At 36.4% G+C, this 17283-nt stretch overlaps 1 protein-coding gene across 1 annotated transcript; it reads left to right on the forward strand.

Moving 5' to 3' along the window:
• The first annotated feature begins 31 nt into the window (after nt 1–31).
• On the forward strand, nt 32–13032 carry LOC110038399 (beta-(1,2)-xylosyltransferase-like). Its single transcript, XM_020743232.1, has 3 exons — nt 32–809; nt 1608–1757; nt 11649–13032. The coding sequence occupies exons 1-3, from the start codon at nt 198–200 to the stop codon at nt 12369–12371; spliced, it is 1485 nt and encodes a 494-aa protein (XP_020598891.1). The 5' UTR covers nt 32–197; the 3' UTR covers nt 12372–13032.
• Nucleotides 13033–17283: the final 4251 nt, after the last annotated feature.

A 17283-nucleotide genomic window follows, 5' to 3' on the forward strand; every position in this document is an offset into this window, starting at 1 on the left:
TATATATATAATTTTTATGGAAATGCTCTTAAGGCTCCAGCAGGTTCAGGTGACGATCGAAGATTCGAAGCACAACCGCCCCAGCCAGTTCGTCCGTTTTCCCATACCCACTACACCACTAAACTGCACGAGACGACCGCCTGAATTCTCCATCGTCTTCTTCACCCGCCGAAATCCTGCAAATCTCACCGGTCTTAATGAGCCGACGGCGGTTTCTCCTTATCCGAGCCGTCCTTTTTTTCTTCGTTCTCAACTCCGTCTCCCTCGCCCTTTACATCTTCGTCCACCCCAGGCACACCCCTTCTAGCGAAACCCTAACCCAAAAACTACGCCTTTCTACTCTCAAGCCCTGGCCCTACCTTCCCTCCTTCCTCCCATGGATTCCTAATACAAATCCTCCCCTTAGGTCATGCGAGGCTTACTTCGGCAACGGCTTCTCCCACAAAGTTAACGGCTTTGGCGAAGGCGGCAATGGCGGGTGGTTCCGGTGCTTCTATAGTGCGACGCTTAAGAGCTCCGTGTGCGAGGGAAGTCGCGTGCGAATGGATCCTAGGAAGATAATGATGTCAAAGGGAGGTGAGAGACTGGAGTTGGTGATGGGGAGAAGGGAAGAGGAAGAGTTGCCGAGCTTTGAGGACGGGGCGTTCGAGATCGAGGGAGATCGGCGCAAGAGAAGTCAGGGGGGAAGGGTTGTGGATGATGAATTTTTGGATCGCTATGTGCCACGGAATGGTATAGCGTTTCATGCAATGAGAGGATTGATGAAATCGATGAGGGTCGTTGGGCCTGGAGAACTCCAGTGCTCCCAGGTGATACTGCTGCTGCTGAAAACAATAGATTTGTCGTGCATTTAATAATTTTAGTATTCGTAGCTTCTTTTTGAGTAACAAGAACTGGAAATCGCTGTCCAAGTTTGCTTCTTTCTAATTTAAAACTTTTGGAGAAAAGAAACCCAGAACGAAACTTTAAGCAACAATTACGAAATTTGATTCGGGACAGCTAAAGTTTCGGTTTAAAGCAGTATTTTTAGTTTTTTAGCATGCCTAGTTGCAGGTTATGATAAACTCATTAGAGAGCCTTCTAGTAACTGATTGTCGAGAACATTTTCCCTGTATCTTATGTTGTTGTTGAATTTAAAGTTGCTAAGAAGAAGTTTTTACGTAGATCTTCTGAAGTAATCTGATAACTGCAAATTCTATGTGAGAGCTTGTGCTTAAGTTGTATTACTTTAACTTGGCATAATGCAAGCTTCCTATCAAATCTTTAGAGGCAACATCAACATCAATTTTTACAAGGTTAGAGGATAAGAGCTTATAATAATTGATAGCCAGAACTTTGCTCCCTTACCTGTTAAACTAAGGAAGGCTGAAGTTCATGCATTTTATTGCTTGGGTGCCATGTTTATTAGTTGAAAAACTCAAGGAAATCTGAAGTTCATAGCTTAGGACTCATAAATATAAGAGTATACTGTATGGTTGGTGTGTGTCATACTAAAACTTGATTACGGATAGAATTCAAATATCTTTTTGTGTTAATGCATTTTTTCTCTTTTTTCTTTTTTTGGGTACTATGTGATGATTTTGTTGCGTTGGCTAATTTGGTTTTAGTGGATTGAAGAGCCAACAATTTTGGTTACGCGTTTTGAGTATGCAAACCTTTTCCACACCGTTACAGATTGGTATAACGCTTATGTCTCAGCCAGAGTTACAAATTTGCCTAAGAGACCTCATTTGATATACGTTGATGGTCATTGCAAGGTATGATGCATGTTTTTTGTATTTTTTGTTCAATTGATGTTCATGGTATTTCAGTGGCTGAATAATTTTTTCTAAAGAAAAAAAATGGAAGTTATACATACATACCACCAAACTTCAATTTTTACATATATGCCACCTTACTTATGCATGAAAAGGTGTATCTCACTTTTTGAAAGTTAAAATGGTGATATTTTTTATGTGATATGGAAGATTTGGGTGGTGTTAATGTAAAAAGTAAAGTTTAGAAGTTAGATATGTAAATACATAGGAATTGGGTGTTATGTATGTAAATGCCCCAAAAAATAATATGCTTCTTTAATTGCTTGAATTCTATGCTGGATCACCATGGGAAATGACCTTGGATGAGATGCCATATCAAAACTTTACTGCATCTTACTTCATTAAAACTTCATTATTCCTTTTTCAACTGCTCATAGTTTTTTTTTTACCCTGAATTTCAAACCTTGTATCTCCACTTTAGAAGTAAAAAACAATACTGCTCAACCAAGTGGCTGGTGATTCATTTGCTCTGAGTCTATCTTATTAATCCCATCATATTTCAATTTTTTTTATTAAATTTTTTTAATTATGTGAATTTAAATAGAATGCTGTTGTTGTTTTAAATTTTATAATATAGGGCTTATTCTCCTTCCACTATCAGATTCCATGACATATTATGGTAAGTAGTCTTAACATGCCTTCTCCATCGGATGACATGATCTTGGATTAGATGCCCCCATCAAATTTTTGCTGTTTTTCATTGACCAAAAATATGATGTTAATTTCACTGATAATTAAGTGGCAAAGTCATGCAGAACAACACTTGGTCTTTTTCTTTTTTAAAGCTCTCATTCTATACTATTAATTACAATGCACACACACACACACACACACACAGATATATATATATATATATATATAATTTTCTTTAGAGAGCTTATATGTCTTTCTTATGATGTTCTATAGTAGCTCATGATAGAAGGTATGCTAGTAGTACATTTAGTTGATTTCTATGGATGGTCAAATAAACTATGTTATTTCTGCCACAGGACATAGGGACTTAGTGGCATGAGTCCCAGTCAAGTAAGACGGGTTAAAAGGAGCTGCTTATTTTAGAGTATCCATAAAATGTGGTTCTTTACTCAGTAGGGCACTGATTCGATGACAATTAAATAACTATGTTAGGTTAGGTATTTGAAGTGACCGATATTGGATCTTGCCTGGTGAGATGAACCAGAAGGGTTTGCTTGGTTTGGAGTGTCAGGATGGGTTGACCACTCCTTTACTTGGCAGAGCACAACCCATTAGAATAACAAAGAGGGGCTCTTGAGGATTGTGCCACGGCAATGATTATTCGGATTTATGATCCTTATAGCCACCTTAATCAGCTCGAATGTTCAACGTAACTTTAATGAAGTTTGGAAACTTAACATCAATAAGTAGACAAGATTGGGTTAAACAGAACACGTATAGGTCACAATCAGAATGGTTCAAAGACTTCTCTGGCACTCTCTGGAAAAATGTACAAAGCATGCTTAGTTGACCAATGAGGTAGTGGAACCTCTAGAGATTCAGCATAAGATCAATCAAACCTTTTTTCCATTCAAACAGGGAAGTTCACCTTTGTGTTAATGTGAGAGGTGCAATCATGGCATGACTAGGATTCTCTTATAATCATGTGCGAGAGTCCTATTGTCTGTAAGAGGCAATCTTGGATGTCGGACATTAATAACTTGTAAACTCATATAATTAAAATAATATTTCTGGGTTTCAACAATTCTATGTAGAGGATAAGGAGTTTAACTTTTAATTTCATTGGGAGAGCTACCCTAAATGTAATACATTAGCGCAAGCAGGATCGTCTACTCAGATCCTTACATCAAAATATATAGCTTTGAAGATGAACTTCCTTATTTTATCAAGAACTTCTTCCTGTCATAGATTCCCTCTTGACTTTTTCTTAGCTCTGCTCGGATTAACCAAATTAGGTTTTCTTAACCTCTTAATCATTCTAAACATCAATTCAGATGGCAAAGGAAGGCTTATTAGCTGTGTATTATCTCATTCCAAAAGCAACTTTACCAAGTCATTTTACTGCTTCTTGTCCACGTTGATTATTGTTATTGAAAATTTTTTTCTGATTAATGTATAAGCACTAAATATTCTGTAAAATTTTAGTTATACTTTTAAATTTATACAAAATAGTATTAGGTATTTGCTCATATAATGTTATGAAGGGGAGCCATTTTTGCTGTTATTAGTGTGGCTGAAATAATTAGTTATGCTTGCCTTGGGAATTTAAGCTGGCATCAGTCCAGCATGATTAAGATCAAATTATGAAACTTTTAATGAATTGATGTCAATAACACAATCAAATCACTTTTTATTCTTTTTCTCACTGTAGAAAACATAAAAAATGAAACTTTGCTGGAGCGGCCAACATCTTTGCTATTTATAACCTTGGTTTATATATTATTTTTTATATAGTATTTTGGGGACAATATTTGTATCGAAGTTTGTGTTCATTCCGCAATTATTGCCCCATACCAGATTTGGTCTTTAACGTGTTTCTATTTTCTATTCCAAAACTGCATATGAAGGACCTTAATAAGTTATCACTTTTTATCGTTCTTTTGGATAAAATAGCGGGTCCCCATGCTAATTGTTTTACTCCTCATGTTAGGATGTATTTAAACAATGAAAGGATGTAGAAGATCATCAAATATGATTTAGGACTATGGCTAATTTTTGTCATGATACTATATTGTAGTCAATATTTTTAAAAACGTGCCTTCACGAGCAAAGCGAAGCGAAGTGTGTGATGCTCGCTTCATTTTGCTGATGCGAGCTTCTAAGCGCTGAAGTTAATTTGCAGGTTTTTTTTTTTTCAATTTGAAGTTTTTAATTATTGTAACAAACTATTTGAAATTGTTCTAAAATTTAATTTATAGAATTACCCTCAATATTTATCTTCAAGTTATGTATTACCATATATTTTTTTCTATTTATATCAACATTTAAGTCATATTTTATATTTTATAATTATTAATGAATGCATTTATACATTAGTAAAATTAATATGAATCAGAGCCAAAATCAACGAACAAATTGCAAGAAATATGTACGAAAACCCAAATTAGTCCTAATTTGATTAATCTCCAAGCAAGCAAATAAGAAATCCAAACAACATGCTTGAGTGCATAAAATGTAAGCACCTACAATTCGAGAGATAGGCGATATCTCAAAAACGTAACCCTAATACTCTTAAGACTACAATCTCATCATAATCTTACCCTAAGCATATTTTTTTGGTTCTTTTTAAGGGAACTCGGAGTCGCTAGTTTGTCTAGTTATATAGCGTCGTATTATTCCCTTATTCGAATAAATCTCTCTCAGATCATACAGATGATTTGAAGATGAGTAAAAAAAAAGGATATACAACAAATAGACAAACAATTTAAAAAGAAACATGAAAGACTTATGTATGGGTAATCATCGTGTGATAGGTCAAAAGTATACGTCCGAACAAGATCAGATCAAAATATCTCGAAACATGGTATCCATGAAGGAAATCCTTACATAAACCACCCATAACCAGAGAACAAAAAAAAATATTTTTTTTTGGGTCGAGAACGCTCCAAAAGGAACGTATCCCTTTGATTAATTACATCTTCTGAGATACCCAAAAATACCCTCGATAAATGGAGTTTTGCGTATGTTACTGTGATAATCGGTAAATGAGTCACCAAAAGAATGATTATTTCAACCAGGTGCATCTGACCGCCTTGGGAGTCTATACCAAGCCGCATGGGAGAGGCTGAGTCCCTCAAATCCAAATGGACGGCGACATGCTGATGAGCGTGGTCCAGAGAAATAATCAAGTCGACTCAGCAGGGCTTTAAAGCTCACCGGGTCGTAAAGGCCGAGAGTGAATCACCGTATCCCAAACGTGTGACTTGCTTATCAGCAGTAGGGACCATCAAGAAGACAACAAAGTCGCAAAGGACGACATGGCCGAAAAGGGCTCAACAAAAGAAGGGTAGAGTGATCCTAATCTAGTAGAGATAGCCTATCAGGAATCCGTGAATTGTATCTTCCATGGAGACCTCGGTAGTACTAAGGTCAAAATAAAAAAACTCTAAGTCCTATGACCTATAAAGGTAGAGCGTACGGAGGTGGAACTTATACTTGTCAAATAAAGGGCGAAGATACCTCAGGAAGGAAGAGAAAAGAGAGGTCTAGTTGCAAATCTGAACACACTCTCAACAAATGACTTATTCCCCATCTTGGTCGGTGAAGCCTCTAACATTCTAATCGTGCTAAACCCAAGTATAAAACTTATGCTTGACCAATTGGGTTGAAGAAGCATGAAAACTTTTCCTCGGGTCATGCAAATATGTTGCAATTATTTACCATAATCTTAAGCATGGAGGCTTATGCGAATTGTTTTAAAATCGGCCCGAAGGCCATGCAAAAAAGTAAGTGCAAGTTTTAAAATATTGAAATATTTGAATCCTAAAGTTTTGATTAATCTTAATCTTTTATTATTAAGATTTTGTAAAAAAAATATAATTTTAGGGTTTTTAAAGAGCCTAAATTATACGCATTACCATAGATAAACCACACACAAAAAAAGGCAAAACTGTAAATGCAATGCATAACAAAAAAGAAGCAAGATAACAAGAAAATGTAGTGACCGGTGTCGTTGGGTCGACAACATATCCCTGGAGAGCTGGAAAAAGAACCGGACTTCGCATATACATGCTTGGTCCTTGTTCTAAATATGAATATAAATTTGGAATTAAGGTACGGGACACGAGTAACTGCTCCTGGTCCCTATCACGTGGTCTATTACATCACGCGCCTTAGAATATATGCTCGTACTTATTTTCGATACAGACTCGATCCTAAGAACTCTCTCAAATACATGATAAAATAAAAAAAAATGAATCAACTTTCAGAATAGTTAGTGCAGGTTATATCATGTAACGCATATGAGCCATGCCTGGCGGGAGGAGCTTAACAACATGTGCAAAAATATCTTGAAATCATTACTTGCTCTCTTTCTTGTGTGTGTGCTTAGGTATGACTCCCTGCAAGAAAACTGCCCTTAATATACTATCACAAATATCCACACTTAGTAAACACACAAAAGCACAAGCAAATTGATTTCTGGCTAGGGCATCCAAACCTGCAAAAAATAATAGTCATACATAAAAAAAAGACTACCTAACACCTTAATCCTAGCCAAACACATCATCTAACAAAAGTTTTCTAACACAACATCTAAATGTGCACAAGGGTACTGGAGTAAAGCTCTTATATGACTTTGGTGGGGTCGCCAATTCCGACCCTATCCTAAGGATCTAAGGGATCTAGAATATGTCACTGAGGTGATGACATTTTGAAAGGCTGGTCTCACATATGACATAAATTACATACTTTTAAAATGAAGTGGATAACATTTAATATGTATAAGAAAAAATATTTTTTTTATGTTTTTAAAATAAAGGACCTCGCAAGTGGCATACTTTAGAGCCATTTAAATCTTAGCACAGTCATACTGTTTGCTGCTCTCAATACAAAAACTCGCATTGCTCGCTGAGACATCCTCTCGAGTAATGCTCGTTTAAATATTACGACCAACAAACGGGTCACTCATCTAACGAATTAACTTGCCATCTAAATGGATTAGGTGTCGGGCATGCAAAAAATGCAAATATGAGACCAACCAATTGGATTGAACGATACCGGACGGTTGGTCTCACCGACCTAAAGTGGGTGGTCAATCTGACTAATAACAATCGACCGATCAGGCGTCTAACGAGTGACAACCAATTAGACCAAGCGATATCGGGCGGCATGTCACACCGGCCTAGAGCGGGCGGCATGTCACACCGGCCTAGAGCGGGCGGCTGATCCGACTCATATCAGTTGACCGATCAAGACGTTTAACGAGAGAACCAATCAAACCGAGCAATATTGGGCGACCGGTCGCACATGCTTAAAGCAGACAACAGATCTAATCGATAGCGGTCGATTGATCAAGGTGTCCAACGAGAGACAACAAATCAGGCTGAACGATACCGTGCAACCGATCGCACTGGTCTAAAGCTAGCAACCGATCCGAACGTTATCGGCCGACCGATCAAGGCATCCAATGAGGCACAACCAATCGGACCGAGCTATATAGGGCCGTCGGTCGCACTAGCTTAAAGCGAGCGGTCGATTCGACCAATATCGGTCGATCTATCAAGGCGTCCAATGAGAGACAACCAATCCGACCGAACGATACCTAATGGTCGGTCTCACTGACCTAAAGCGAGCGGCCGATCTGACTGATATAGGTCGACCGATCAAGACATCTAATGCGGGACAACTGATAAGACTGAACGATACAAGGCGGCCTAAGGCGGGCGGCCAAATCAATAAACATACAAAATTAACCATTTTTATATGAACAATTTTAAAAAAAGTGATCATACGCAAGCATGCAAACGCACCCAATCGTATTTGACGGCAAGCTGAAACGTCCCTAGTGATCTCACATAGGAGCTAGGGTTGGTTATAAAGAGGTGTACAAACGCCTTATTGCATGAAGCAATAAAACGCTCGCCTCAATTTGTCCGACGTATAAAATAGAGGGTCTCTCGCGAGGACTCTCTACGATTGAGGAAACGAAGACCAAAGGAATGCCTTTGTCTGCTCAGCCGATCGACTTCAATTGTCGATCCTAATGAAGCATTAACACAACCTCAGCTTTGGGATTTAGGGCTAAGGTTATGGGGATATCGCTCGGATTCGTAAGGGTAGTTCGTGAAAATGGATCTCTAACCTATCGGCTTCCTCTAGCACAAAATCCTAGCCCTAGATTCTCTAACATCTAGACCTAGGGGGCTCTAGAAGTGAAAATATACGAGAGTTTTGGAGATCTTTCACCTTCGTGATTGTTGTAAACGCGTTTTCTCGATTTGCTTGAAACTCCGACCTCGCTCTGGTGAAGCTAGCACCGCTCCTTCTCCAAAGTACGAATAAGCTCTTTATTCCAGGAGAATGACCAAGGAAACACCACGAAAATTCCTTCACGCAGCTCTTCTTTCTCCAAGAAATGGGTTCACCGGTGAAGATAACAACAAGGAAGAAGAGGAAAATGAAGCAGATGGGGAAGAAGAAGACTGCTGGAAGAAAAATCTCCAAAAGCTTTCTAAACCTCTCCTCCCTTACTACTCTCTTGGTATCAAAAAAATGGAGACTAGCCCTTAAATGAGCTCCCCCCCTTTTCTTTGCTTTGTTGAGAGCAAAATCTCTTCCCACATGCACTCTCTCCCTGCCTAACCTCTCTGCTAAATCATATCAAAAGGAAAAGTATTTATAAATAAAAATAGTTCGTGGTGGAATAATAATATGCAAGAAAAGATAAAATATAAAAAATTTGTATTATAAAACTTTGTTTAATTGTAAAAGCTTAGAGAAGTGGGAAAAATATAAGGTGATCCGTAGGAAGTCTAAGAAAACAATTTGTGACGCTAAAAATTTTATTTTTAGTGATCTCTATAATATATTAGATACAAAATATGGTAAAAAATATATTTATAAACTAACCAAACAAAGAGAAAGGAAAAACAAAGATTTAATTCAAGTGCATTAAATATTTAATTTGTGATGCTAAAAGTGTTTTTTCTTAGAGGAAGATATTTAACATAGGTGGGTGAGTTATTTGATAAACATTTCAATGAGATTTTTGAAAATGCGATCGACTTTAATGATCTTATTATCGTTAATAATAATAATAATAATAAAACGTTTTATTTTTATCATCGCATCAATATAAAGAAGTTGAGAGGGTTTTAAAGAAACCAAGGGTGAAAAATTAGTAAAACCCGATGATATTCCAATTGAAATGTGGAAATATTTAGGAGATTTAGGAGTTTCCCGACTTATTAAACTCTTTAATATTATTTTAAAAACTAAAAAATGTCTAAAAAGTGTAGGAAGAGTATTTTGGTCCCCATTTTAAAAATGAAGAGGATGCGCAATAGTGTGCAAACTATAGAAGAATTAAATTGATGTGTCATATTTTGATGTTATGAGAGAGGGTAATTGAATATTGGTTAAGATGCGATACAAATATTTCATTTGGATTTATGTCAGACAGGTCCACTATAGTAGTTATATATTTATTGAGATGTTTGATGGAGAAGTAGAAAGAGTGGTAAGATCTACATTTTTTTTATTGACTTAGAAGCTTGCGGTCTCAAGAGAAGTCCTTTCAAGAGTTCTAGAAAAGAAAGGTGTTGATATGACTTATATTCAAGTCATTAAAGATTTGTGCACTAGAGTTGTTACTTGTGTTCAAACAGAAGGAGGATTGACAAAGTATTTTTCTGTATTTTTCTATTTATATCAGGGATCGACTTTAAGCCTATATCATTTTGCTTTAGTTATGGATGCTCTTACAGCAAATTTACAAGAGGATGTACCTTGGTGTATGCTTTTTGCTGCTGATATCCTTCTTGTGGGTAAGAATAAAAAGTTCTGGAAAAGTTTGAATTTGGAGGTCTACATAGGAGTCTAAAGGTCTTTGTTTGAGTAGATCTAAAACTGAATATATAGAATGTAATTTTAGTATTAGTAGTTCTAATGGCAGAGTTGTAATTATGGGGGATCAAATCATTAAAAGGTATGAACGTTTTAAACATCTCAGGTTTATTATTCAAAGTGATGGTGATATAGATGGAGATGTTATTAGTATAATTCAAGTTGGTTCGTTGAAGTGGAGGAATGCATCGGGCCTATTGTGTGATAGAAAAGCACCGCTTAGACTTAAAAGGAAAATTTTATAGGATGGTGGTGAGACATGCAATCCTCTATGACACAGAATGTTGGCCTTTAAAAGAGAAGCTTAAAACAAAGTTAAGTGTTGCCGAGAAGAGAATGCTTAGGTGGATGAGTGACTTGACACTTAAAGATAAAATGCAAAATTAATATATCAGTGATAGGGTTGGTGTAGTTCTAGTGACAGACAAGATTAGAGAGAGTCGTCTTAGATAGTTGCATATTAAACGTCGACCATTTGATGACCCGGTTAGGAGAGTAGATGTTTTAGACTTATATTAAGAAAGACAGAGCGAAAGGCAAAGGTAGGCCTAAAAGACTTGGGCATATTGTATAAAAAATGCTATTAGAATTAAATAAAAATATTACACTCAATAGGACACAATACAGAAGAAGCATTCATGTAGTCGACCCTACTTAGTGGGATTGTTGTTGTTGTATTTGTACTTCATACAAAACCAAAAGAATTTTATGCATGGGTGAAATTTGTGCTGTGCGTTTTTATCCAAGTGAATGACTGCTGTCATTGTAGTTAATGAAAATCATGCTTTAAGATATGATGATTTTTTCTTCGCTGATTTTGAATGAGATAGATAAAATACTTATTTTTGAAGGAGTTTTGAGAAGATTTGTGAAGTTAAAAATCAATATTGATGTCTGCATGCAACCAGTCAAGTGATGAATATAACAAACTTCTTCATTTTTCTAAATACATTTTCTAATTTCAAAGTAACTAAATGAGTCCTAACACCATTGTATTTTTCATAATGCCCTACTTGAAAGAAATTTTCAGTATCCCTGATCAAAATCATTATGCAAATTTATGTTCCTTGTACTAATTCATTCCTCCAGCCTGCTCACCCATCAAGTGTAAATAGGTTGTCCTTATCATAAAGAGAGTCCTTATTTTAGTTACTAGGGTTTATTTTTCATTTTTTTCCTCTTATCTTGTGTATTGCTTGTGTTGGCCTATTTCAGATTACTATAATCAAAGTAGCCTTTGATGTTCTCCTCTAATGAGGTATATACCTTATTTTTTCAATTATAAATGGTCAGGCTCCGTTGGAGGAAGCTTGGGAGGCACTCTTTACCAATGCAAGATATGCCAAAAATTTCTCAGCTGCTGTATGTTTCCGCCATGTCATTCTTTCACCTCTGGGGTATGAGAACGCCATGTTCAAAGGGCTTTCTGAATCATTTAGCTGTCAAGGAACGCCTGTGAACAATCTCAGAGAGAACCCTGATAACCAAAAAACTTCTCGGTTGTCAGAATTTGGAGAAATGTTGAGAGCAGCTTTCGAACTTCCAACCGATGAAAACTCAATTACAAAGCCTTCCACAGCTCATAATATCCTTTTTGTTCGCCGCGAAGATTACTTGGCTCACCCTCGTCATACCGGAAAAGTGGAATCTCGGTTGACCAATGAACCAGAGGTTTTTGATTCAATACAGAATTGGGCAGCAAACCAAACGAAATGCAGATTAAATGTCATCAATGGTCTCTTTGCTCATATGAAAATGAAAGATCAGCTCAGGGCCATTTATGAAGCTTCAGTTGTTATAGGGGCTCATGGGGCTGGTCTTACGCACTTGATTTCTGCTAGATCGAAAACAATTGTTCTTGAAATCATCAGTAGTCTATATAAACGTCCACATTTTTCGTTGATCTCACATTGGAAAGATCTTGAATATCATGCTATTTATCTTGATGGATCGTATGCTAGACCAAAAGTAGTCATTGATGAGCTCGGCGGCATTGTGAGAAGCCTTGGGTGTTAAGAATTGGAATGCCCGATGTTTTACCTGACTAAGCAGTAAACCCTGGTCAAGTTATGGTATTTACATATCTCACACCCAAATTTTGTGTCTACACACATAGTACTCAAATTTTTAACATCACATTAAAAATAGCAGTGTTACTCCTTTCTAATAGTGAGGTAAATCTTTTCATGCATAAGTCTAAAGCAACAAAGTGCTATGTATGCAAAAATAAAATTTTAGGTGTGGGATATGTAAATCTGTAAGAATTATATGCTTGGTATGTAAATGTCCATTTTTTTTATGCCATTGCATGGTTCCAATGGGTGGATGCAGGCTAATTTTTTGCTGCATCTTCTTAACATTTCATCTTGAACTCATGAAATTACAAACACATTATTTATGATACAACATGTAAAGAGGAGAAAATCCTAGGCATAAGGAGTGTATTCAGGAGTTTTGTTGAAGGGAATTCCACAAAATTTTCTCTAGTCTTTGAAGAGTGAGTTCATGTCTTCTGCTGGTTTCTGTAATATCAAGGCAATAATGAATGTCAATTTCTATTTTGAGTTGGCTAATTCCCATAAAATATGAGATGAGCTCCTCATGATGTATTCTAACTTCCTCTATTGGGATGTTTTTTTCACTTATTTCTTCTTTTTTCGATTCTATTAATTGTGCTATTGAATTGATGCATTATTTTATTTCGAGGGCTATCTGTTGGAAACTGTTAGACCTAACAAATCCGTTGGTGATTTATATTTTCTAGCATCTTTTGCAACTGACTGACATTGTTGTTGTGTCCTATCTGGCTAAACACTTGTAAGAGTAAGATAGCTAGGTGGCTGTCTTGCAGAAAACAGTGAAGTAAGAAATAATGAGAAAATAAGGAGTGGGTTATTTTCTTAAAAACTCAGATTTCATTGCACAAACTCAGAATATAACATGAATGTGTTGAGCTGTTTAGAAAGTTCTAGCATGGAATTTTGTAACTTTTTATTTCTTAGAAAGTCCTAAACGCATTGTACTCAATTCTTATGTATTTACACATCTTAAACCTAAACTTTTGTCTCTACACTTATTGTACTCAAATTTTTAACATCGCATAAAAAATAGCTCTACTCCCACTTCTTAAATAGTGAAGTACGTCTTGTCATGCATAGGTTTAAAGCAACAAATTGCTTTGAATACAAATATAAAAAATTAGGTGTGGGATAGTTAAATACATAAGAATTATATGCTTGGTATGTAAATTTGCTTTTTTTTTAATGCCATTGAATGGCGCCAATGAGTGGATGCAGACTAATTTTTGCTGCATCTTCTTAACATTTCATCTTGGGCTCAAGAGATTACAAACACATTATTATGGTACAAGCGTTTAAAGAGGTGAAAATTGAAGGCATAAGGGAATTTCCATGAAATTTTCTATAGAAGGGAATTCCCATGAAATTTTCTCTAGTTTTTGAAGAGTGAGTTCATTTGTCTTTTGCTGCTTTCTGTATTCTCAAGGCAATAATGAATGTCAATTTATGTTTTGTATTGGCTAATTCCCATCAAATGTGAGATGTGCTCCTTATGATGTATTATTGTTTCCAAGTGTTCAAACTTGTTCTATTTGGATGTTTTTTTCATTCATTTGTTCTTTTTTCTGTTCTATTTATTATGCTATTGAATTGATACAATATTTTATTTCGAGGTCTATCTGCTGGAAACTGTTAGACCTAACAAACCATTTGGTGATTTATATTTTCTAGCATCCTTTGCAACTGTTTGACATTATTTTTGTGTCATACCTGGCTTGACACTTGTAAGAATAAGGGTCCGTTTGGGGCAGCTTTTTCACTGCGGTGGCGTTTTGAAAACGCCGAAGTTATGTTTGTTTTGGGCGTCGTAAGTGCTTGTCGCAAAACATGATTTTTTTTTTAATGAACGCGGTTGCGGGCAAGCCCTTGTGGCCCACATTTTTTTTTGCGTTTTACCTGATTACCCTTTAGCTCTGCTTCGCGAGAGAGCCGTCGATCTCTCATTTTCCCTCGATGAGGTCGCGAGTAGAAGAGGCTTGCGAATGGTACTCGTCTCCAACAACGATAAAGAAGAAGGGATCGCGGCAGAGGCTCTAGGACGGTACGACAACTTCACTCCGTATTGTGACAAAATTCACACACATACACTCTCACTCTAAAAGCTATCATCTACATCTTATTCCATATGAGCGACGGGGAGGAAGATCGAAGCTGCAGCTTCGTTCTAGTGACGAGGAAGGTCGACTATGGCCTTGCCACCTCTTGCCCTTCTTGTCTTCCTGTCTATCTTTTTCTCCGATTCCCAAACACCACCTTTAATCTACTCTACGACATTTCCAACCCTGATTTCGGTCAGCAATCTCTCATCCTTAATTTTGATTCTTAGTTGTTATTTTTATTCCAAACAAATAATGCGGCCACGGTTAAAGGCTTCCAATCTCGTTCCTCTTTTCTTTTTTGGTTTGTTCTATTTTTGTTGGTTGCAATTATACTTGTTTTAGGGTTTTCTATTTCACTATGTAATTGTTAATCAATTTCTTTGCTACGTCTGCTTCCAGGTAATCAGACTCTATCATCCAATTGAATGCTTTTATTTCTAATTTTCATAAACTTTGTTGAATACAAATTTATGCTTGAACCAAATTGATCGATCTAATTTAGCTTTAAATAGTTTCAAGTTTTAGCTCGAATGAAAATTTTATTTTAATTTAGTGTTAAGCTTATATGAGATGGTTACTAATTTGATTTGGAAAATTGTGCTATCAGGGAATGGCGAAGTATTAGGCGTTCAAAATTAATAAATTTTAAATCAGTATTGTGCTATTTATTTTCTGTACTGTTTTGAGCTCGTTTTTTGTTTCAACAACAAATATATTGCTTAGACAGTTCTATTGCAAATAACTTTATTGTATAGGGGCATAATAGTCATTTATCCAAAAACAACTGCAAATCAGCTGTTTTCCAAACGCACAAACCAAACAGGCAGTCAGCTTATCTGGATAAGTTGCTGATCAACAGCTTATCTGGATAAGCTACTGATCAACAAATTATCTGGATAAGCTACAACTGCCCCAAACAGACCCTAAGATAGCTAGGTAGTGGTCTTGCAGATAACAATTGTGGAGGAAATAATTTAGAAAACAGGGAGTCGAGTATTGTCTTAAAACTCAGATTTTATTGCACAAACTCAGAATATAACATGTGTTTTGTGCTGTTTAGGAAGTACTAGCATGGACTTTTAAAGGACTTTTAATTTCTTAAAATTTAATTATTTCTACTACTTGCAATGAGGGCCTGTTTGTTTCGGCTTTTCGAACCACGGTCGGTTCAAAACCGCGTTTGTAAACTGTGTTTTTCGCCGGTTCAAGCCTTTGGGTTCGCGAGCGCCATTCTGTGCATAATAACAATGCGAACGCACAGACGGGTGTGCGGTTCGCAACATTCGTTAATACTATTCCTCCTGTGTGCTCAGTTTTCAGCCCAACGTCGTGAGGCTCTTGAGACAACCCGATCCCGTCGATTCCTTCCCGAAGCGTCATCATTGCCAACTGATTCCAGCTACCCTTGAGGTGAGGATTTACATCTTTTATATCTCTTCCCTCTGACACTCGAATCTCTTCTCGAAGGCTATTGTCACTCATTGTGATCCCTGCTTCTTTGAATTTGATGTATTATCCTTTCACCATACTTCTGTTCTTCTTCTTTTTTAATTCTATGATGCATGTGGGACAATAATCAGCTGGTGAAGATAATCTTTAGGAAGATTTGTATTTTCTGATTTTAGATGTTGGAAAAATGAGGCTTTAAATTATTTATTTAGCAGAAATCTAAGGGGCTGTTTGGTAGCAGGATTTTCATCCTACACTTCCATCCATTTCTGAAGCACCTATAGCTGTGATTTACATGTCTAACACCTAAACATTCATATTTACATTCATACAGCTCAAATTTGAGTCACGCGAAGGTGCTGTAACTATAAATATCAAACCAAGGGTGTCATATATGTAAATACATAAGAATTGTGTGTTATGTGTGCAAATTTCTGTTTTTTTTAAATAATAAGATAATGCACAATAGGTTGGGGCATTTACGGATGACGTTTTGGGAGTTATTTGATAATTTTTGCAGCAAATTTTTTTAGTTGGATGTTGGCAGCTGCTTCATCTTAAGTTTCTTATAATTAGGAAATTTGTATATGAAAGAGTCACTGTTTTATAAACTCTTTAGACTTTACTTAATTCTTCAGTACAAAGTTGCTACATTTTACCGAGAAATGCACCATGTACCAAAAGCCCAATCGATGAAGGCTAACATTGCTGGAGTCATGTGTGCATAAATTATACATCAGAGTTGGAATACATATTAGCTTAGGTAGTTTACGTCTATTGCTAACTTATGGGATGATCATGTACTGGTTCTTCACTATCTCCATAGATATTGTTATTCAACTCTATGGAAGTTGATGTTATTCAACTCTATTGAAAATATTGAAGTTGTAAAGGTATGCTTATGTCTTGGTAATGGAAGTTATTTCGTGTTAAACCTTCTCATGTCTTCTTCTTCTTCTTATGGGAACTTCTTTCATATGGGCTGCTAACTTATCTTAAGTTATTAAATATGCTTTAGTTTGGTTTTTATTTCCATTTATCTACCTTGATAGTTGTATGTTGGTTATTGTCGGCGCTTAAAAAAAGGGGGGAAGAGTTTGAATGTTTGGGGGTCGCCCGTAAGAAGCTGTCGGTCGCCGGAATCGAAATCCCGTCGCCCGCTTCGGAAGGACTTTTTAATTTACGTATATATATATAATTTTAGAAAAATATGAAATCAAACTGACCTCATATTTTTCACAGTTTAAATGAAAGAGCACTTTACCTCAAATCTTATATCTACCCCGAGGGATAAACACAAGA

Source organism: Phalaenopsis equestris, unplaced genomic scaffold, assembly GCF_001263595.1.
Source record: "Phalaenopsis equestris unplaced genomic scaffold, ASM126359v1 Scaffold232764, whole genome shotgun sequence".
NCBI lineage: Eukaryota > Viridiplantae > Streptophyta > Magnoliopsida > Asparagales > Orchidaceae > Phalaenopsis > Phalaenopsis equestris.

What these genes read in the sequence shown, in the direction of transcription:
- LOC110038399 (XM_020743232.1), top strand. Translation starts at nt 198, where the DNA reads ATGAGCCGACGGCGGTTTCTCCTTATCCGAGCCGTCCTTTTTTTCTTC. An exon ending in GAGAACTCCAGTGCTCCCAG is followed by an intron (nt 810 to 1,607) that starts GTGATACTGCTG and finishes ATTTGGTTTTAG; the next exon opens with TGGATTGAAGAGCCAACAAT. An exon ending in ACGTTGATGGTCATTGCAAG is followed by an intron (nt 1,758 to 11,648) that starts GTATGATGCATG and finishes ATAAATGGTCAG; the next exon opens with GCTCCGTTGGAGGAAGCTTG.